This window comes from Carcharodon carcharias, chromosome 5 (assembly GCF_017639515.1).
Source record: "Carcharodon carcharias isolate sCarCar2 chromosome 5, sCarCar2.pri, whole genome shotgun sequence".
Lineage (NCBI taxonomy): Eukaryota > Metazoa > Chordata > Chondrichthyes > Lamniformes > Lamnidae > Carcharodon > Carcharodon carcharias.
The window spans coordinates 191,732,932-191,755,648 of record NC_054471.1 but is presented as its reverse complement, the minus strand read 5'-3'; the positions used below and the strand labels follow the sequence as shown (position 1 = coordinate 191,755,648).

The following is a 22,717-nucleotide window of genomic DNA, read 5'->3' as shown; positions in this document are numbered from 1 at the left end:
AGATTAAGTAGAGCTTTAGAGTTGATCAATGGTTGGGGATAGGAGGGTGACTGTGAGTCAGCCAGGTATGTATGCAGCATATAGTGATGGAAGAGCCTCAGCCCTTGATTTTGACCAACAGGCCTGAGGTACTTGCTATGTGGATGAGAACAAAGGCTGCAGGGTGGTTGAGCAAACTGACCATGGCACCATAGTGCAGGAAGCTATTCAAGTAGGGGAAACAAAAAGGAATGTGGTGGTGATAGGGGACAGTATAGTCATGGGGATAAATACAGTAACATTTTTATTATCCAGCATGCGTGAGGAATGAGTGATGCTGGTTAATCAAAAATGCTAGTTAATGGAGAGCTCCATTTGGCAATGGAATGTTAAATCCAATAATTATATATTGAGGAAAGAATGAGTCTGAAGCCAGCCTATCCCTTAAGACAGGTTTGTTTCCAAGCCTGTAGAGTAAAGTCATTGGCCAGAATTTTTCCATCGGCGAGTTGGGGCAGGGCCCGCTTGCCAAAGCGAAAATGACGTGGGATGACATCCCGCCCCATTTAAGTATTCAGGAAGGCGGGCAGACAGCGAAATCAGCTGTCTTCCCGCTGACCTGTCAATGGCCAATTGAGGCCATTGACAGGGTAGTTAACCCAATTAAAGGCCCTGTCTGTCCAACCTTAAGGTTGGTGGGCAGGCCAAGAGCCTCAGCAGGTTTCTGAAAAACATGAAACCTCATCCATTGGCAGGATGAGGTTTCATGACTGTTTTTAAAACGTTTAATAAAGTTTTTGTGCTTTTTATTAACATGTCCCATCTCGTGTGACATTATCACATGAAGGGGACATGTTAATAATTTTTTTTATTTTTCTATTTTTGATGTTTATAATGCTTTCACCGATCTCCCCGAGACAGCACTTTGACAGTTGGGGAATCCATCTCCATTTCATAAGCCCAGCCTTGCCAACCAGAGCTGAAATGTCTGGTAAGACAAAGGATCCTGCAACCTGCCTTTCAAATTTTTAATGGTTACAACATTAACAATCTCAGGAACCCAGACACAGGAATATACACCCTTTGTCAAAGCCAAAGTGGAGAGGTGGGAGTCATGTGACATGACTGCCTCTAGCTGGGAGAACCAGTTATACTGTCTTACTGCGCTCCAAGTCAGCCTGCCATCTTCCATCTAAAAACAGCTGCTCAGAAAAAGGGCACAGTCCATGTTTGAATGCCTACCCCCATCTACACTGTTTCCACTGGAACTTAAGAACTTCTATACTATTGCCTACAATACTAATTCATTTCTGCATGCCTATCTCATTGTGGAAGTCATCTCTACTGGAAAAGTGAATTACTCAATGTCAATTTTCAATCTGCTACCCTCTAAAGGAATATACCATTGGACTTTGATTCTTGACCGTGGATTCATGTGAAACAATAATTCTTTATTCTGTGCTCTTTGCCCTGTAAATCTTTCTTTCCCTACCTTTCGTTATTGTATAAATGCACAGGGGCTACATAGCGACAACCCCTCCTCTGTTTTGAGTGTGTGCAAATAAACTAACCCTCTGAGTTCACCCTACCTTAAATTTGCTGTGGGGTTATTAATAGAAATTGGATCACACCAAAACTGAGGGGTTGGGAAATACGCTACTACTTATGAAGGGGGAAATCAAAATCAAAACACCTTTCTGCTTACAGACGGTGGGAGGAGAAATCAGGGCCATTTAAATTAAATCCTCTCCTGTTCGTAACAACTAATACTCAGGTAATTAATCAGGAAGTAAAGAACAGTATTCATTTTCCTCCTAATCTTCAATAGCACATTAAAACATAAATTAAAGTATCAAATAGTACAGTATATAGGTACAGGTTCCGGATAACTATGTAATTGCTTCTGATTGGTGAAGTGAGGATTCTGATTAGAGGATCATCAGAAATTTTGGTTAGTAGAGAATCCCAGTAGGTAGAGTTCTGGGTAACACAAATTTTTCTGTACTGTTCTCTGCAGCTATGACCAGATGTTCCAAAGTTTGTGTTACCTAACTGGTGCCAGAGGATCCAGTTGTTGTGTTCCATTTAGGAATCAACGACAAAGGTAGAACTAGGAATAATGTTATGTTGAGATAATTAGGGTCCAAATTAAAATATAGACGCTCAAAGCTAATTACCTCTTACTGTTACCTTCGTGCCAATTAGCATAGGGTCAAGAAGATTAGAGAATTAAACATGCAGCTCAAAGACTGGTGAGGGAAGAAGGGTTTTGATTCATGAGACACTGGCACCAGTGGAAAGAGGGAGCAGATCTGTTGGGATGGGTTCCACTTGAACCAGGCTGGGATCAGTGCCCTGGTGAATTGTATAACTAGAGCTGTGGATAGGCTTTGAAGCATCGAGGAGTGGGGAGGGTTCTGGTGAAGGAAGATTTAGAAATCTAAAGAAAAATGTCGAGACAAAATAACAGTGTAGTGATTTGGGTAAAGGCAAGCAGACTGGGACAGAATGTTTAATGATAATAGTCCATCAGCGAAAAAGGTCCATGCAAAGGATCATATTAAAAAAAATGACAAGGTTCTTTATCTGAATGTACGAAGCATTCGCAATAAGATGGATGAACTAGTGGCTGAAACAGAGATAAATGGTTTTGTTCTAATCGTCACTATAGAGGCATGGTTACAATGTGGCCAAAGTTGGAAAATAAATATTCAGGGTACACAACCTTTTGAAAAGACAGTCAAAATGGAAAAGGAGAGGCAGTAGCCTGATAGTAAAGGATGACAGAAGGGCAGTCATAAGAAAGGATTCAAAATTCCCTAGATTCTGGAATAGCGGATTGGAAGTGAGCAAATGTAACTTCATGATTCAAGCAAGAAGGGAGAGAGAAAGCAGGGAAATTATAGGCTAGTTAGCCTGACACCGATCGTCAGGAAAGTGCTGGATTCTATGATTAAGGAAGTCTTAACAGTGCACTTAGAAAATCATAGTATGATTTATAATAAAAACAAAAACAGAATTACCTGGAAAAACTCAGCAGGTCTGGGAGCATCGTCGGAGAAGAAAAGAGTTGACGTTTCGAGTCCTCATGACCCTTCGACAGAACTAAGTAGAAAAGATAAATTAAACATGGTTTTACGAAAGGGAAATTGTGTTTGCCAAATTTACTGAATGCTTTGAGGATGTAACTAGTAAAGTAGATAAAAGGGATCCAATAATCTAGCATATCTGGATTTCCAGAATGTGCTTGATAAGATGCAACACAAAAGATTAATCGGCAAGATTAGGATTCGTGGAATCGGGAGCAATATATTAGCATGGATAGAGGAATAGTTAACTGGCAGGAAGCAAAGAATGTGGATAAATGGGGTATTTTCAAGTTGGCAGGCTGTGACTATTGAAGTGCTGCAAGAATCGATGCTGGGACCTCAGCTATATACAATTGACATGAATGACTTAGATGAAAAAGTAGAGAGTAATATATCTAAGTTTACTGATGGTACAAAGCTGGGTGGGGATGGAAGCAAGCTATGAGGAGGACACATAGCGGCTGCAAAGCAATATAGGCAGGTTAAGTGAGTGGACAACAAGATGGTTGATGGAGTATATTGTGGGGAAGTGTGAGGTTATTCCCTTTAGTGGTAAGAATAGAAAAGCAGAATGTTATTTAAATGGAGGGAGACCACAGAATGCTGTAGGACAGAGGGATCTGAGTGTCCTTGTACATGAATCACAGAAAGTTAGCATGCAGGAAGGCAAATGCCATGTTGGCCTTTATTGCAAGGGTACTGGAGTACAAGAATAAATAAGTTTTGCTACATTTGCACAGGGTTTTAGTGAGGCAACACCTAGTACTATGTGCAATTTTGGTTCCTATTCCTAAGGAAAAATATACTCACCTTAGAAACAGTAAAGCAAAGGTTCACTAGATTGGATCCTGGGATGAGAGGGTTGTCTTATGATGACAAGTTGAGTAAATTGGGCCTATAATGTTTGGAGTTTAGAAGAATGAGAGGTGATCTAACTGAAACATGAAAGATTCTGAAAGGGCTGGACAGGGTGGACACTGGGTAGTTGTTTCCCTTCGATGGGGAATCTAGAACATGGGGGCACAGTCTAAGCATAAGGGGCCGATCATTTAAGACCGAGATGAGGAGAAAGTTCTTCATTCAAAGGATTGTAAATTTTTGGAATTCTGCACTCCAGATGGTTGTGGATGCTCCAGCATTGAATATATTTAAACTGAGATAGACAGATTTTTGGAAATCAAGGGATATGAGGAGAGGGCAGGAAAGTGGAGCTAAGGCCAAAGATCAGCCATGATATCATTGAATAGTGGAGAAGGCGCAACAGGCTATATGGCCTAGTCCTGCTCTTATTTTTTTTGTTCTTATGTTGTTTGAACATTACTCCATGATTGCTGCAAAATCCATTTCAATGAACTGTCAAGGTCTGTTAATGGTGGTGAGAAAGATTGTTTTTCTATCAACCTAAACCCAAGCAGTATTAAATAACAAGATGCCTCATCAAATGATAGATCATTGACTTAAGATATCTAACCCTACTATGGCAGGTAAGGCTGAAATGCAATATGGGAACTGTAAGCATCTGGTGGATCAGTTAGCTGATCTCAACTGGGATAGCAATAGAAACACCATAATTTCTTGCAGCACCATTGTACTAGGAAGAATTTTAAAAATGCAGTAGGATTCTCACTCCAAATCATAAGTGAGTGACCCTCTACTGAAAAGGTGTACATTTGGACATTATCTAAGCTACATTATCTAAGTGTTGGTTATGATTGCTTCCACATTCTAAAAGCTCACTGAAACTCACTCAATAAAAAACAGACATTTGCTTAAGTTCTGGGAGCCACACTATAGGAAGGATGTGAATGCATTGAACAGAGTGCAGAAGAGGTTTAAGAGAATGGTTCCAGGTATGAGACACTTCAGTTATGAGGAAAGATTTGAGAAGTTGGGACTGTTTTCCTTGTAGAGGAGAAGGCTAAGAAGTTTTCAAAATCATGAGGGGTCTGGATAGAGTAGTTAGGGAGAAAATGTTTCCACTCGTAAACGGATCAAGAACCAGAGGGCACAGTTTTAAAGTATTTTCCATAAGAAACAAATGTGAGGTGAGAAAAAGCTTTTTCACACAGCGAGTAGTTTGGGTTTGGAATGCACTGCCTGGAGGTGGGTTCAATTGAGGCATTCAAGGGAGCATTGGATAATTATTTAAATAGAAACAATGTACAAGGTTACGGGAAAAAGGCAGGAGATTGGCAGTAAGTTAAAATGCTCAGAGAGCCAGTGCAGACACAATGGGCCGATTGGCCTCCTCCTACACCATAACAATTCTGAGATTCTACTGAAGGACCCTTGATATCTGGTCCTGTTGTTGCCTCTTCCTATTTGACGTCAGCATCGACAGATTTTCCATTCTTTCTCTGTTCACGATTTTTAAAAGTTTCCATGATATTCCCCCTGCAGTCCTCACCACTGAGAAAAGAATATTTCTTTAGCCATTTTTGATGATTTGTTGAAGAGTTTTCAGTTGATCGTTGAATGATTTAAAGCACTATGGTGATGGATCATACAAATGTAAATTCACATTTAAAATCTGTTTGACACTGGGTTATTTATCTATTTTTATTTTGCTGTGTTTACCAGAAAGCTTTTCAGCTGGAACGTCATGAGCTAATGAAAAGTAACCTTATGATGTGGGAAAAAAGAATGCAGATGCGAAGAGACAAAGAGGTAAATAAATGTCACTTCTGGAAGGGTTGCATGTTTTAAAGTGTGCTGAGCAAAGCAAGCTATCAAAAATATCTTAACTTCTTGAAAAATATGAACATAAGCAATGCTCTGTTTTCAAACTTGATGTAGGTTATTTGTTTGATCTGCTTAAACTCTGTGCACTGCCTGTCCCTAATGCTAAATACTCAAAGCAGTTTCAACAGTAATTACCCTTATTCATCTGATGTGGATTTAAAAACTTATGTTTGCACCTTGTTCCCTGCGCGACAGTTTGTTATGACATTTCCAGTTCAAACTCCAAGTTTAATTCTCCTGGTTGGCCTTTAAAGAGAAAGCTTTTGGAACATGGTTTTTAATTAATCAGAGATTGATTTAAGATTAGTAGATTAAAACCAGACCAAAACTGAGAGCATGGAGGAGATCGGGGAAACCAACAGGAGTCCTGTTTGAACTTAAAACATGTAAGTAGAAACTAGAATTGCCTGAAAGTTGTCAAGGTGACTTACTGATGGCGGAAGCAGCTAAGTTCCATTGCAGTGTTGTCAGGTTGGTGGTAATGCTCCAACTGGTTACTACTTTTGCACATTTTTCTCATGTGTATGAAGCTTTAAACATTTGATTTATAATCAAATGTGAAGCAAAGAATACTCTTAAGACAATTAGTAACTGATTAACACAAACTCATTCCAAAAAAGAAAGATAATTTTGATTTCTGGAAACCTATCTGAATTTATTTTGATTTATATCAGATACCTACATTTTACTTCCAGATAGCTAAACAGTGCAATTTCATTTTTTTTGTATGTAGTAAATGAAAGAATATAGAAACTTGCATTTATATACTTCTCCTTAATATCACATCACAACAAATTAATAACTTTTGAAATGTAGGTACTGTTACATAGACATGCATGATAGCCGCAGTGCTCCTCAATAATATGATATTTTTAAAATTTCTGCTTTCTTGACTGATTCAGATTTTTTCGAATTGACAGATTGCTTTAAAAACTTATGAAATCCCTGAATTTTTTATTGTAGAATTGGCACCATTCAAGTATGATATTTAAACACCTTTTTAATCATAGTTCCACGGAGCCCGAGTTTTCCTTTTCGAGTATACATTTGTTCTTCATCATTTGCCATTGTAGACTTAAGATGCTACATTTCAATGATAGTTGATTCCTATCTTGAGGACCACTCTCTTGTCTTGTGCTAAAGAAAACCACAGTTTGTAGGAAGAATCTCTGATTCTACTTGCCTGTCCTCTAAATAAAAAGAAGATAGCCAAAGAATACAAAAACAGAATTACCTGGAAAAACTCAGCATGTCTGGCAGCATCGGCGGAGAAGAAAAGAGTTGACATTTCGAGTCCTCATGACCCTTCAGCAGAACATGGTCTGTGGAAGGGTCATGAGGACTCGAAACGTCAACTCTTTTCTTCTCCGCCGATGCTGCCAGACCTGCTGAGTTTTGCCAGGTAATTCTGTTTTTGTTTTGGATTTCCAGCATCCGCAGTTTTTTGTTTTTAGCCAAAGAATATGCTTATTTTCACAACTTTGTGTTCACAGAAAGCACTAAGTGTTATAATGAGTTTATTTTTTTTCAGATTGAATATCTGATGATCCGAATGGAGAAAGTGGAGCATTATGAGAATCAGCTTCAGCAGTTGAGAGTTCAAGACGCAGAGGAATACAATATGATCAAAATTAAGTTGGAGACTGATGTAGAGGTATTCTTAAAGAATTGTGTCATTCTGTTCACAGAACTCAACCCCCATTGTGCTGTTTCAATTTTCTGATTCTGGTGATTATGAACCTAAGAGGGCATGGAATGAGAAAAGGCTCACCAAACCTGCTCCTCCCACAAACCATTAACTATTTTTTTTAGGTTCCATCAGGAGCGGAATGTAGACAGGCAAGGCCATGAAAATACCAGCACTGGTTTAAAAGCTGGTTCCCTGTTACCATTCCCGCTGCCAGTGAGTTTCATCGGGGTGGGTGGAGAACAGTCCTGGGAACATGCCCACATCATTAATTATTGCAATTGAGGTCATTAAGGAGCTCCTTAAGAGCATATTGAGGGCTATACTGAGATTTTGGTGATGATTCATGGGCTGCACTCTCCAGCTGTCAAAGTCACTGTGACCATGAACTTCTTTGCTTTTGGCTCTTTCCAAGGATAAGCAGCAGACCTTGCTGGTTTCTTGCAAGTGGCTTCACACCACTCCATCTTGCAGGTCATTGATGCCCTTTTTGTGAGAGCTCGACTGTATTAAGTTCCAGATAGGTGAGCCTTACAGAAGCAAAGGTCAATGAGCTTTGCCTCCTGGTGCAGGACATCATCGATTGCACCCACGTGGCCATCAAGGCACAGTAACATTCATCAACAGGAAGGGCTTCCAGTCCCTCAGCATTCAGCTGGTCTGTGACCACAACAAGAGCTTCCACAATGTGTGCACTCACTTTTCTGGCAGCTGCCATGACTCCTTCATCCTCCAGCAGTCCAGCCTACCATAGCTCTTCATTCCATCCCCAAAACCATGAAGATGAATTCTAAGGGACGAGGGATATCCCTTGAAAAGATGGCTACTCATTCCTCTACGAAAAGCTGAGACGGAGGCATATAGGTGCTACAATCAAAGTTATTTGTTCACTAGGACCACCATCGAGCAGGCCAACTGTCTTCTGACTATGCAATTCCAATGCCTGGATTAGTCGATTAGGGCCTTGCAGCAGCCTCAAACAAGTGTCTCATGCATTGTGGTGGTCTGCTGTACTCTCCATAACATGGAGAGGTGTGGACCTTGAAAGTAATGTGCTAGATGGACACAACTCATTGGAGGAAGTGGAGAAGCAGGAGATGGAAGATGAGAAGGAAGAGGAAGAGGAGAAAAATGCACAACACAGGGCTCCCTGGCTGCACAGGGAGGTGGCTCGAGGATTTCATCAGGATGTCATCAAAGTCAGGGTTCATCTGATCCAGACATGTTTCAGCTGAGCCCCTCTAGCCTAGGATGAATAGCGTGGAATGGAACTCACCACAAGAACAATTGCATTGAAGACCCACCTTGGAATAGCTCAGCTCTTACTCCCAGTGAAGGACACGCATCTGTCCAGAGGTTTCAATGTCAACATTCAGGGACCCTTGCTTCACTTCACCACGTAACCCCTCTTTTCCTGTGCCACCTTTAATTAAAAAGAGGATCACACATCTGGCTTTATATGTCAATATTTACATGGTGCTGAAAAAGTGCACATTATAGGTCATATAGACCCTTATGACCCATTTGGCCTCCAATTCGAGGCTACCTCTATACAGTGCTCCCCTTGTGGTATTGGATAAGGCAGAGGTAGCCTGCTCACTTTTCTCAGCTTGCAGCTGAGGTGCACATGTGACGGTCATCCTCCTTATGGAGCTGCTGGTGGAAGGCTGCTGCATCTCCATCACTGGGCCTTGCTGCACAGCTATTCCCTCAGTCAGAGACACCAAAGAAGCCACTGATTGTGATGATGATGATGCCCTGTGATGGGTGGCACCCTCATCCTCCTTGGTGACTGCGTCAGCTCTTGGCTGCTGCTCCACATGACTGGAGAGGAGCGTCAGCTGGGGTGCAACTGGAATCCCTTCCACACATCTCTGTGCCGTCAGCACCGCTGAATGGTCAAGGCTACATATTGTGATCGGCATCCTGTGAAAGACAATGTGCAGTTCCTGTATGCACTCAGAATGCTGTTGCATGTGGCTGTCCATGAGGTTGGCTACTCTCTGAATGGAAGAGTTCATGTATTCAAAGCCTGAATCATGATGAGCTATCTGGACTCCATTCTCTGCCTATGATCTTGCACTGCCTCAGGGAATTCTGACATGTGGGAGTACATTTGTTGCTGCTGGTCTAAGTAGAACCCCCTTTCCTGTGATGACTGAGGATTAGTGTTCAGCATTAGTGTTCAGCAGAGAAAGGGGACTGCTGACAGCTGCCTCTGACTCAATCTGTCACCTCTTCTGCACACTTGGTTATCACTCAGCCCTATCTAATTGGCATACAAGGACCCTTTGAAGTGACTGTATCTTGTGCCATTGGAGGGTGCGCTTATAATGTGTGATGGTCTTGCTTTGAGGTCTGTTCCGGCAGTGCTTGCCTGGCGATGGTACAGGAATTGGACTCTTGTGCCTTGGCATTTTCAATTTGAGGACTAACCTTGGAGAGTAGAAGCCTCTGCCATGCTGAGCCTTTCCCATGCAGCTGTTTTCAGCACACTGTTGATTGAGCTGGAGTGTAATGCACCTCCTTAATGTACACATACCTGTTTCTATTCACCCTCTCCAACAGGGCTAGCCATCTCCCCTTTCCTGACTTTCTTGAGGCCAGCGATCCTGGTGATCTCCATGGTTCCCTCTTCCCTTGTGGTGATGATGTGTGGGAAGGGAACCCCACCTCCTATGGGGCCCCTCGGAGGGCATCATGTGCCTGTTTCTCATGAAAGGACAGAAAAGAGAGATAAGACACTCCTGGCCTTGATGGCCAGTGCCATTGAGGTATATACATAAGAGGCTGCGTGTATCATCACTGGCAGATCCTCAGAAACATCCTCAGAAATTAAGCCTTTCTGAGTGGTCAGTGAGAACCTCTTCCTGCACCAGACCCAGTTCCTGGGGGCCACAGTAGGTTTGCTCACTGTCTCATCCTTTACCCAGGCCTGCTTAATCTGGAAGGTTTGGCCTTCTCCTGCCATCCTCTGGAAAGAGGACTTCCTCCCCTCTTCCTCACTGAATAGAGGTGGACCTCCAGTTCAGCATTGACAAAGTGAGGAGCAGTCCTGCCCTAGGCCATAATCCTCTGCCTCTCCTGCTCTATAACTAACAGTACCACAGCAGATGATTCAGTGAAACAGCATCCATAGTAATGGCTGCAGTTGGTGGGTTAAATTGGGCCCACTGTCCTTCTGTCCTGCTTCCATTCCCACTCTTTTGGCCAATAATTGGCTGCCCAATCTGCCCTCTAGCCAATTAACAGTCCCCCCCCCCCCCCCACCTCCTGCTTCATAAAGAGTCTATTTTATTGCTTACTCTATAATAATTTAATGCTTCAGAGGATGGTTCTGCAAAAGGTTTCCCTGATCCCCAAAGTTATTCCTGTAAGACTCCAGAATGTGTGCAGTTATTGACTTCCATATCAATACTAAAAAAGAGCAAAACAGCATAGGAAATATTGTGAACAAACATGAAATACTTTAGATGTTGGAAATATGAAACAAAAGTGGGAATGACTGAAAACACTCAGCAGTCTGGTAACGTTTTTGGGGAATACAGGCAAGTTAAAGTTTCAGCTAGAGAGCCTTTATCAGAATGGGACGATATTACAGATGTACGGTATTTTAAAAGGAGCAAAACATGAGGAAGAAGAAAGAAATGCAGGTATGTGCATAAGAAAGTAAACAGAATGACCTCTAAAGAGCTCAAGTGGGAATCAGGAGATTGCGAATTGACCTAAGTGCTATTAGAATGAGAATAGGATGAGAATGAGAAAAACCAAAGAAGTAGCGATGGCGCTGTTAAATTTCCTGTCAGTCAAGAAGAAATACCTCGGGTCTTTCTCATAACTACATGATAGGGAAAGAAGTTCAAACATGCAAGAAGAGGAAGATAGAAGATGAGCCATACAGGAAGAGAGAGTGTTGAAACTCAAATAAAAAGAAATTGGACACGCTAAGAGGAAGGGAGTTGTTCAGACAAAAGGAAATACAAAGAGAAACTCTGACATGAATACAGAGATGGAGAGAAGCATAGAGGCATACACAGGGAGTAAAAATGGCTAATGGAGATATAGAATGAGTTTCGGCCAGGGCACTAGCAGAATCCATGAGGGAGAACAGCAGGTTTGTACTCCATGGAGCAACTGCCATTGCAGTTGGTGATGCCTGAACAATCTTAGTAACCTATTGCAGGACAGATTTCTGGGCAGCTGTGACACCCTGCAATCCCATTTGCACTCTGTAACCTACAACCAGAATGGCAGCAGTCTGAGCTTCCAGTATAGCACTCAGCAGTAGCTGCTGCTTGTACCATCAAATGCTGCATCATATTACGGTTCACAAGTACGCGAATCGAACTGGGGATGATTTGCATACTGGAAATGATTGGCTTCAAGCTCTGGGCAAAGCTCTGTATCATAGATTTCTCTATGTTCCTTGTCATTGACTGTATGCTTTCTTACAGGCTTGCCAATGCGCCAAGTTTTTGAGTGTGCATACATCAGTGTTCATCTGTAGGTTGCCCATCTCAGTCCTCGTGCAGCAAACTCTTGTGCTGGTGGCTGCATGTGTGAACCCAAGTGCCTGTACTTTATCTTCTTTAGTGTGTTCCTCCATCATCTGGCCAGGTTGCACTTCTTGAGTGAAAGGACAAAGGCACAAGGGTAAAGTGGTGCAGGGAGGGAGGAAAGTAAGAGGTGCATAGTTACACCATCTTCAGCTCCCAAATCAGAAGACAACTTTAGATGAGGAGAAAGTGGGATGTAAGAAAGAGGATTAGTTATGAAGAAATTGTCATCTCCAACAGTTTCAGCCATTGGCCTCAGTTTCTGTTATGGACATCCCAAACATGGCAAGCGCTGTCTCCTCCGTGGAGGTTAGGACATCCGTGCAGTCCTAATGCCTTCTGATTAGCTGCTGCTATCTCCAGTTGTGCATCACCTTATGCAGCAAGAGAGATTGAAATGTGTGAGTGAGTGTTGTGCAATTTGTTGGCTGATGTTGCTGTTACGGTTGAATAGCAGACAGTGTGTGCATGCTGTGAGGTGTAGGTGGGGGGCTTGCAGCAGTGCTAAGTGGGTGAAAGTGACATGAAGCATATGAATTTTAGGTTTAAATTCTGAATGACAGGGATTATTAGTGGGAGGGGGGTTGAGTGGTTTCTCAGGCCAGTGGTGCAATTCATAGGACATGGTACTTGGAGGTACATTCACTGACACTGACTGTGTGAGGTCGTTGAACTTTTTTTGGCACTGTATCTATGCCTTTGGGGCCAGATTCCTGGCATTGACTTTTGTGGCTATCTGCTCCCACTGTCTTTTGAATGTATGCCTGGGGGGCCTTCTGATGCCCTGTGGATGAAGGACATCTCTCCTCCTCCACCTCCTCCAGCAAAGTCTCTAGTGTGGCATCCAAAAACCTTGGAGCCCATTTTCTCCCATGTAGTGCCTTCTTCCCAGAACAGATTCACTTCCTGCAGAATTGCTAACAACTACTCCAGCCACACAGCAGCTATCCTTCAAGAGATATAGGCTAGCTTTAAGCAATGGAAGTTAGCTTTAGGTGATGTTAAGAAGTTGTGATTGTGGGACCACTGATGATGTATGCAGACAGTGAACAGGGCCGTATGTGATGGCTATATGATAAATTCTGGGAACTGTGCTTTAGGAAAGGTGTCAAGATCTCTGACAGAGTGCGGAGGAGATTTACTAGAATGCTCCCAGATTAATGGGACTTCAGCTACCTAGCAAGATTACAGAAATCTGGGGTTGTTCTCCTTACAGCAGAGAAGGTTAAGGGAAGATTTGTTAAAGGCGTTCAAAATCATGAAGAGTTTTGATAAATAAATAAGGAGAAATTGATTCCTAAGGCAGAAAGGTTAGTAACCATAGGGCACATCTTTCAGGTAAAAGAACCAGAACAAAAACAAAAACAGAATTACCTGGAAAAACTCAGCAGGTCTGGCAGCATCGGCGGAGAAGAAAAGAGTTGACGTTTCGAGTCCTCATGACCCTTCGACAGAACTTGAGTTCGAGTCCAAGAAAGAGTTGAAATATAAGCTGGTTTAAGGTGTGTGTGTGGGGGGCGGAGAGAGAGAGGTGGAGGGGGGGCGGTGTGGTTGTAGGGACAAACAAGCAGTGATAGAAGCAGATCATCAAAAGATGTCAACAACAATGGTACAAAAGAACACATAGGTGTTAAAGTTAAAGTTGGTGATATTATCTAAACGAATGTGCTAATGAAGAATGGATGGTAGGGCACTCAAGGTATAGCTCTAGCGGGGGGTGTTTTTTTTTATATAATGGAAATAGGTGGGAAAAGTAAAATCTTTTTAATTTATTGAAAAAAAAAGGAAGGGGGAAACAGAAAGGGGGTGGGGATGGGGGAGGGAGCTCACGACCTAAAGTTGTTAAAAGAACCAGAGGCAATTCATAGGGTATGGTATTTGAAGTTGGTATGGTATGGTACTGAAGTTGACCATTTGTGTGAGATCATTGAACTTTTTCTGCTACTGTATCTAGGCCACTGGGGCCAGACCCATGGCATTGAACTCTTTGGCTATCTGCTCCTGCTTCTTTTGAACATATGATTGAAGGGCCTCCTGGCCCCCTGTAGATACAGGACATCTCTCATATTTTCCACCTCCTCTACCAAGGCCTCTAGCATGACATGTGAAAACTTTGGAGCCCACTTTCTCTCAGAGTACAAAAAATACTCAGTGAGTTGTTATGATTTGGAATGCACTGTCTGAAAGGGTGTAATAACCGGATCCAATAAATTTCAAAATGAAATTGAATAACTACTTCAGTGGAAAGATTTGCAAGGCTATGGGGGAAGACCAAGAGAGTGGGATTAATTGGATAGCTCTTTCAAAGAACTGCCAAAGGCTTGATGAGTTGAATGGCCTCCTTCTGTGCTGCAACATTCTATGAATCCGTGACCATTTTGCTGTTTCATTTTGTTTTGCATTATTTATGGTTATCACCTTTTCTCTGGTTACTGTCCTATTGATAAAATACTGGAAGAATTTGTTACTGTTACATTTTTGCATTATCAGGCATGTCTTCTTTCCAGGTCTCCCTCTCTCTCTGATCACACTTTTAATATGTTTTGGCATGTTCTTGCATTATTGGCAGTGAGTCTTTCTCCTTGTAGGATTTGTGGAGGGTTTTTTTTTACTTTATTTCACTCGATGAATTTGTTAATTCATTTAGGATTGTGATTTTTCAGTCTTGTGTGTGCATTTATCCTGCATGCTCACCCATGCTTTTAAATGTATTCTACTTGTTGAAGTTTTGTTGAATGACACTTCTCTCATCCTAATCAATTTGGTTAGACATTTCCCTGAAGTTGGCTCTTTTAAAATTACATATTTGGCTCATGTTATATCTGAGTTCCAGATCATTTGCATCTTGATACTGACATGGTTGCTATTGCACAGTTCCATTTCCTCTGTGCAACCCGGATCAGTAACAACTTGCATTTGTATAGTGCCTTTAACATAGCAAAATGCCCCAGACTCTTTATAGGGTACAAATGGACAAAAATTGAGCCAAAAAGGAGACTTTAGCACCGGTGACCAAAAATGTGGACAAACTAATGGTTTGTAAGGGGGATCTTAAAAGAGTAGAGAGAAGTAGAATGGTGACATTGGTTAGGATGGGTAGTAGAGAGCTTAGGGCCAAGGTGGCCACAAGCATGGCTGCCAGTGGTTGAGGAAAGGAAGTGGGGAATGTTTTCAAAAGATCAGTATTGGAGGAATACAGGGGTCTTGGAGGTTATAGGGCTGTAGATAGTAATAGTTATAGGGCTTCAGGTGGTGATAGATACTGGACTGGGCAAAATAAGTCATAAGTTGGGAAGAACCACACAGGTTAGGTTGTGTACCTAACACAAAACAACCAAGTTAGTTTTTACATATTTTCAAGGAGACAAAAGACACAATCCATTAGATGATTATAGCAAATATAATTATTGTTCTAAAAACTCTGAGATGTGCAGTTATGGATTCTCCTCTTCTAATCTTGGCTTGTTCCTGGGGTGAAGTGTGCATGGTTTTCTCTCATAAGGTACTGATACTAAATATGCCAGTGACAACGTTATGAGCAATGAATGACATGAAACCCACATGGCAAAATTGGTGTTTTTTATATTAAATAAACACATAAAATGGTGCCATTTAAGACCTTTATTATTTATTCAGATTCTAGAGCAACAACTGGAGCAGATGAAAGCTATATACCAACTAAACCAAGAAAAGCTTGAATACAACTTCCAGGTGTTGAAGAAACGTGATGAAGAGAACACAGTCACAAAATCACAACAAAAAAGGAAGATTACCAGGTTACATAAATTACCTAGAATTTTACAGCACAGAAACATGCCATTTGGCCCAGCAGGTGTTTACTCTCCACATGAGGCTTACCTCAACTCACCCTATCAATATGTTCTATTCCTTTCTCCTTTGTGTACTTATCTAGCTTTCATAAATGTGTCGATGCTATTCGCTTCAACCACTTCAATATGGTAGCAAATTCCACATTCTCACCATTCTCTGAGTAAAGATGTTTCTCTTGAATTCTACTGGATTTGCTGCCTTATATTTATAGGAACATAGGAAAAATGCATTCAAGAAAGAGAGAAAAGCAAATATTAAAGCAAAGCAAATTTTAAGTAAAATGATTATTCTAGATCAATTTGCAGTAAACAATATCAGTGGTTGTCACCTTAATTTGGGAATTTGGTGCCTTAGAATGAAAGGATACATTATGAATATAAGATGTTGCTGCCTTCTTTCTTTAAGTAGAATAATTTAAAATGTCCAAACTTGTGAAAGGTCTCACTAAGATCTTCTAGCAAAGTTAAATATTTCATTAAAATAATGATATAGCTGACGTTTTTTACCAGTCCTAAGCAACATACACGATTGATGTCAGCTGCTTATTATTTAAGTGCAGTAAGGACATTGCATTCAAAGTACTGTTTTAATGGAAAATTGTATAACTTTCCCTGAAGTGACTGAAAGAATTACTCATTAGAATCCATGAAGTGAGAGCATTGCTACTGAGACAAGATGGCACCAAAATTAGTTAAATGATGAAAAAAGGGCTGCAAATAATTGCTGGTCTGATCTGCTGTGTCTCAGGGATGCCAAGGACCCTGAGGTAAAAAGTTATTGGTGTGCGTAAGATGATCCAACAAACTTGTACTAATGTAATCTTAAGATGACTGCTCTAATTAAAATGTGTCTCATGTGAATTGCTTCACAGGCAACATGATATTCTGAACAAACTGATCAAAAAATTGGCTAAACAAGAGAAAATGTATCAAGAAGAGAATCAGAACTTAACTGAACAATACAAGAGGACTGTGGAACTATACAAGGATCTGCAGAAGAAAATTAGGTTTTGAATCCTATTTGAAAACATATCTGTTGTACATATCATCAATAAGGTTATTTCTCAGTACTGCATCATATTCTTCATTAGCCAAATTTACTTCCTTCAACATTCTTCAATATCACTTCCTACTGCATATGTCTCTGAAGAAGAGAAAAGCAGACTTTTACCAAGACTTTTACAAATATATTCTTGACCACTGTACTGTCTGGCCTTTGGCCTTCTATTCACTACGGTTCCTCTGTAGTAGTTGATATGTTCAACCACTCTCTTGTCATCACCTTTGATGCCCTGTCTCCCAGCAAAGTACTGCATTTATTTTTTTCCCATTCTCTCTCTGGGATGGCTCCTGTCTTTGCTTTTTCAGGTCCAAGTGTGGATGTGCCTGGCACATAACTGCTTTGGCTGTGCAAAGTCAGATCTGGCTTAATCATGTCAAGCTTAATCAGGCCTCTCCTCTATTGGCAAAATGGTCCACTACCCTGGATTCACCTTGAAGGGCAAAGGTTGCCTCAGATTCCTTTTCTACCAATCACTTCCTTAAACTCTTCTCCCTAGCCTCATCTCCAATATTAAGTAAGGAGATAATTGAAATTTTCATCTGCTATGAAGGAGGTCATCTATTTAACTGCTTTTGTTGCTTTCCCTTTTTCTTTTGCCAAAAAGTTCCATTCCCACCAGAGCCCTAAATCATTGGACTGAATTTTGCCCTTGACAGGTGGGCAGGCTTGACCGACTTGGCGGCGGGCGGGCAGCTGATCGCCGCCGCCGAAATGGGCCCTGCCACCATTTTACGTAGGCGGGCCAATTAAGGCCGGCCCAGCGTGACGCCCGACAGGAAGTGCTATGCGCTCCCTGTGTGGGCGGAAAGAGCGCACATCTCCCTGAGGCTAAGTGCTGCCTCAGGGAGATCGCTGAAAGGTTGTCGAAGTTTAAAAATAGAAAAATAAAAAAATCATTAACATGTCCCCTCATGTGACAATGTCACACGAGATGGGTAATGTTACTAAAGTGCACAAAAACTTTATTAAACTTTTTTAAAACCGACATGAAACCTCATCCTGCCGGTGGATGAGGTTTCATGTTTTTTCTATTCCCCGCTGGGGCACCTGGCCTGCCCACCAGCCTTAATTGATTTAACTATCCTGTCAATGGCCTCAATTGGCCATTGACAGGTCGGTGGGCGGACAGCTGATTGCGCTGCCCCTCCGCCTTCCTGAATATTTAAATGGGGCGGGATGACGTTGGGGGTTCCGCCCGATGTCATCCCGCGTCATTTTCGCCTCGGTGAGCGGGCCCCGCCCCCTGCTTGCTGACGGAAAAATTCAGCCCATTGTCTGTCTCTTTCTCTCTTTTCTCCCCCATTTCCCTCTTGCCCTCTCCAAACATATCTCATCCATGGCCCTCAGCTTCTGCTCCCAACCGCATTTTCACTGAACTTCTGGTTACCCAAAGCCATTCCTAGTCTTCATTTTAGCTGGTATTGTAAATATTTTCCTCTCCTCAGGTGTTGTCCTTCATTTGAAAAATGCTATCATATCTCCTTTTTTTGAATACCCACCCTCTGATCTCACTAAAGATTTGTATTTATTTTTCATTTTTCATGACCTTGGAATGTCCCAAAGCACTTTACAGCCAATGATGCACTTTTGAAGTGTAGCTGCTGTTGTAATTCAGGAAATGCAGCATCTTAAAGTGTCACCCAAACGACGGCATCCCCGACAGCGCAGCAATCTCTTAGTAGTGCACTGGAGTGTAAGCCTAGAGATTGTACAGTGAAAACTATTGTCCCATTTCCAACCTCCCTTTAATTCAGATCTGTGCCCTCTTCTCCTGTAAATTTCATGAGGCATCCAAGGGTCATTAATCTGTCAGAGAAGCTTCAGAGAAGAGTGACATGGATGATTTTATGACTTTGACATCTAGGTTATGAAGAGTGGCTTACAGACCTGATTTGGTATTATTGGGGAAAAGAACATTGAGAGCAGGGAATGATCCGTGTCTATAAAATGCAAACAAGCATAGATAAGTGAAACAAATAGGTCCTATAATTTTTTATATGAACACAATTATGCAAGTTTAAAATTAACAGATCTCAAATAAGACTAGAGGTTGGAATGATTTTTTTCTTTGCAAGTCTCCTAGACTATGAAGCAGTCCATGCTGTTGTAACTCATTTCTAAAAAAAAACTTGATAAATGTTTGTTTAGAATGTTGGAAAATCAGTACTTTATCTTTTCGTTTATCAGACGTTTTGCTGCAATTGATGCAAAGAAATTTGAAGGCATTTGGTTAATGAATGAGAAAGAGGCAAAGGATCTAGTCAGAAAGGCCCTTGATGTTGACCAAATAATTCATGAGCAACAGCTGGGCTTGAGTTGGACAAGTCCAGATCTGTGTTTTATGAATAATGTTGGACCTATAGTATGCAATACCAAGAAGAAAAAAACAGCTGCTCAGCTGGCAGAAGAAGTTATTCTAGGAGGTAAGGATTCTTTAATGTGTGTAAGTATTGTAAAGGAAATTAAAAGTGGGCATGGGATTAGTAGTTACCTTTAAATGGTAACTGGTCAGTTGTAAATAACCAAGATAATTTTCAAGGATATTAATCAGATGATAAATTAAAATGAAATAACTTAATTGGGTGCTTTATGTATCACATATGTCGTATTATGATTTTTTTTTCATTTGATTTGGTGTGTTCTACGATGTGAAAACCGAAGACCCGGATAAATAAGTTTTTTTATTCATTCTTGGGAGGTGAGCATTGCTGGCAATCATTTATTGCCCATCCCTAATTGCCTCTGGGTGGCTTGCTAGGCCATTTCAGAAGTCAGTTAAGAGTCAACCACGTTGCTGTGGGTCTGGAGTCATGTATAGGCCAGACCAGGTAAGGACAGCATGATTCCTCCCCAGAAGAGCATTAAGGATTTTTCTGACAATCTGGTGGTGTTATGATCATTATTAATGGACCAATGTTTATTCCCGATTTATTAATTAATTGAATCGGGTCGGGATTTTCCAGCACTGTCATGGTTGCACCCTTCTTGGGAAATTCGGTGGCCTAGCCAAAAGCCCATTGAAAGTCCCGACCTTGGGATTTGAACTAATTTCTCCAGAAAATAAGTTTCCATTTCTGGATTACTAGTCCAGTAACATTACCACTATGCTGCCATTTCCCCTAGTAATGAAAAAAAGAAAATCCTCCAGCTTATCAGTCCCACTCTAGACTGGCGGCTGTCTTAAGACGTTTGGGTATGAGAAGCTATGAAGAAATCAAGCACATTTTCAGCCCATCTCAGTGAAGGATCATAATTTGGGCCTAGTCAGCAATGGCTGAGATTTTATTTTCATGTTAAGATTATGTTTTCTGACATTTCTTGGGTTGTCCTTTTCTAAGGGGGGGGGGATTTTCCCCTCGTCAGGCAGGCGTGGCGAGTGGGCTCGTGAGCGGCCGCGCAATGGACTGCCGCCCACGATCGGGCCCCGACTGAGATTTCACGCCGGCTGGCCAACTAACAGCCAGCCAGTGTGAATCACCCGCAGAAACGCTTAGCGCTGCCTGGGTCGGGGGGGAGGAGGGCGAGCATGGAAATCAGCGCATGCGCGTGGGCGCGCTCACAGGAAAAGTCCCTGAAGACACTGAGCTGCCTCAGAGGGCTGCAGATTTTTAACTTTACAAATAAAAATGGTGAAATTAAGGAAAACATGTCCCCTCATGTGACTCTTCACATGAGCAGGGACGTGTTAGAAGTGAGATTTAAATATTTTTAATTTTTTTTTTAATTAACATTGGAAACCTCGTCCTGCCAGTGAATGACATTTCCTCAAAAACCCAAAGGCCACTTGGCCTTTTCGCCTGCCCGCCAACCATAATGTTGGATGGGCAGGGCAGAATTCCATTTAATTAATGAACCAATGGGCTTAACAGCCCTCTTAATTGTTGATGGGTGCGCTGCTGACTCCCGTGTGCCAACCAAAATATCGCACAAATGCGCAATGACGCTGGGATGCTCGCCTGACGTCATTGTGCCCTATTTCACACTCGTGCATGTTAGGTGCGTGCCCGCACTCTGAGGTGAAAACTCAGCCCTATGTGCATCTTGAAAATCAGAGAGTGGAATGGCCAGCCTGCTCCGAAATTTCTGCATCATTATTGCTCTGCCTGGTTTCTTCTTTCTAGGAGGCCATGGTTTGGCAGTCATATCCCTGCAATATTATTCCTGACACCAGGAAGTTGGAAAAATGGGGGTATCAAACCTGGATCTCACCATTTTATAGTTTTGTAACTTGGTGCTCCAATGTACTTCATCATTGCACCAAATGAATAGGTTTAGAAATTAGTAAAATGTGGACTTCAACAAAGTTCAAACTTGTTTTGACAGAAAGAAGGGAAAGGGATTTGGGGGAAAGAACAGAAAAAAGTCAGAAACCATCACTGTGGAATGCCGTTTTCCAAAACGTTTGTTATTCAGCTAGTGAGGAGAAGGCATTGGAATTATGTGGTGGAGAACCTGGAAATATCTCATTGTCAGCAGTCAAAACATTGCTAGAAGTCTTGTGCGATGAGTCTGTGAGTATTTTTGTTGATCCTTGAATGCAGAATTTAATTTGATCAGACATAATTGTTTCGTGTATTGGGTAAAAATGGCTCCTGCCTCAATCCTTTACTCACAAAGGAATGACATTAGAGTTCACATGACTCAGATCATATGACTATGGCAGGCCACAGTACACAGCAAGCAACTGTGCACAAAGGAATTTCTCCAAACATCCCCCTTTTTCATAAAAAGAAAAAAAATACATTGCATGCACTCTCATTTGTAGTAGCAAGTTACCCACATACATGGTCCATTAAGAAAGTCACCACGTGTGAACAGGAAACGGTTCATTCTAGCCTGCCTCAATTCCATCTCTCTCTACATACTATTGCACATGTAGGGCAGAACTTTGCCCTTGGCGGGGGTGTCCGGTGGGAGCGGGTGGTGGCGGGCTGCCTGCGATCGACACCGCACAGCGATTTTACGTGGGCGGGCTAATTAAGGCCCCCCAGCTTGGAACGTGAGTGGCAGCGCTCAGCGCTGCCAGTGTGGGCGGGGAGAGGAGGGTGAATGGGCCTCCCGGAACTGCCTCAGGGAGATGAAACGCTATTTAAAAAAACTAATGAAGAAAATAAGATGTCATACACGTCACATGAGGGGACATGTTTTAATTCTGATGTGAAACTTTTGCTTTATTTTTATTTGCTTTAGCAAACCTTATCCCGCCCGTGGATAAGATTTCCTAAAAAGTGCAAAGGCCGCTTGGCATTTTCGCCTGCCCGCCAACTGTAAGGTTGGACAGCAGTGTAAATTTGAATTAAGTGACCTTTTTGATGGCCTTACTAGGCCTTTTAATTGTTGGTGGGCACGCTGCCGACTCCAAAATATTGCGGGACTACGCGATGATGTCGGGCGAGTGTCCTGACGTCACTGTAATTCATTTTACGCCCGGCCGGGTCAGGTGCGTGCCCGCCCGCCGAGCTCAATATTCTGCCCATTCTCTTTAAAGTGTTCAGGTCTTCTTATGATCTGTATGTGGGTTGTTATTGATTGTTACTCTAGTGTCTGCTGGTCTCTGGGGTGACTTTACCTCTCCAGGGAATGTCGTTGCTGTGGCAAGTGTTGCATTTGTTGGGGAACAATTGACTGATGGTTGTTCTGTTCTTTGTTCAGTTGGTGAAATCATCTCTTCCTCACCAGCTGTCTGCTGTGAGGGAACAGCTTCTCTGGTTGCATGAATGTGTTTGCGTTTGCAACAATATCTCTGGTTGTTCACTTTCACTGTGTACGAT

At 42.0% G+C, this 22,717-nt stretch overlaps 1 protein-coding gene across 1 annotated transcript in view; it reads left to right on the top strand.

Moving 5' to 3' along the window:
- drc1 (dynein regulatory complex subunit 1 homolog (Chlamydomonas)) overlaps positions 1–22,717 on the top strand; it is a 107,461-nt gene that overhangs the window by 32,802 nt on the left and 51,942 nt on the right. The window contains exons 6-11 of the mRNA XM_041188408.1: positions 5,649–5,735; positions 7,342–7,464; positions 15,690–15,829; positions 16,756–16,890; positions 19,134–19,369; positions 21,270–21,457. Coding sequence (XP_041044342.1) covers positions 5,649–5,735; positions 7,342–7,464; positions 15,690–15,829; positions 16,756–16,890; positions 19,134–19,369; positions 21,270–21,457 — 909 coding nt within the window. The remainder of the gene's footprint in view (positions 1–5,648; positions 5,736–7,341; positions 7,465–15,689; positions 15,830–16,755; positions 16,891–19,133; positions 19,370–21,269; positions 21,458–22,717) is intronic.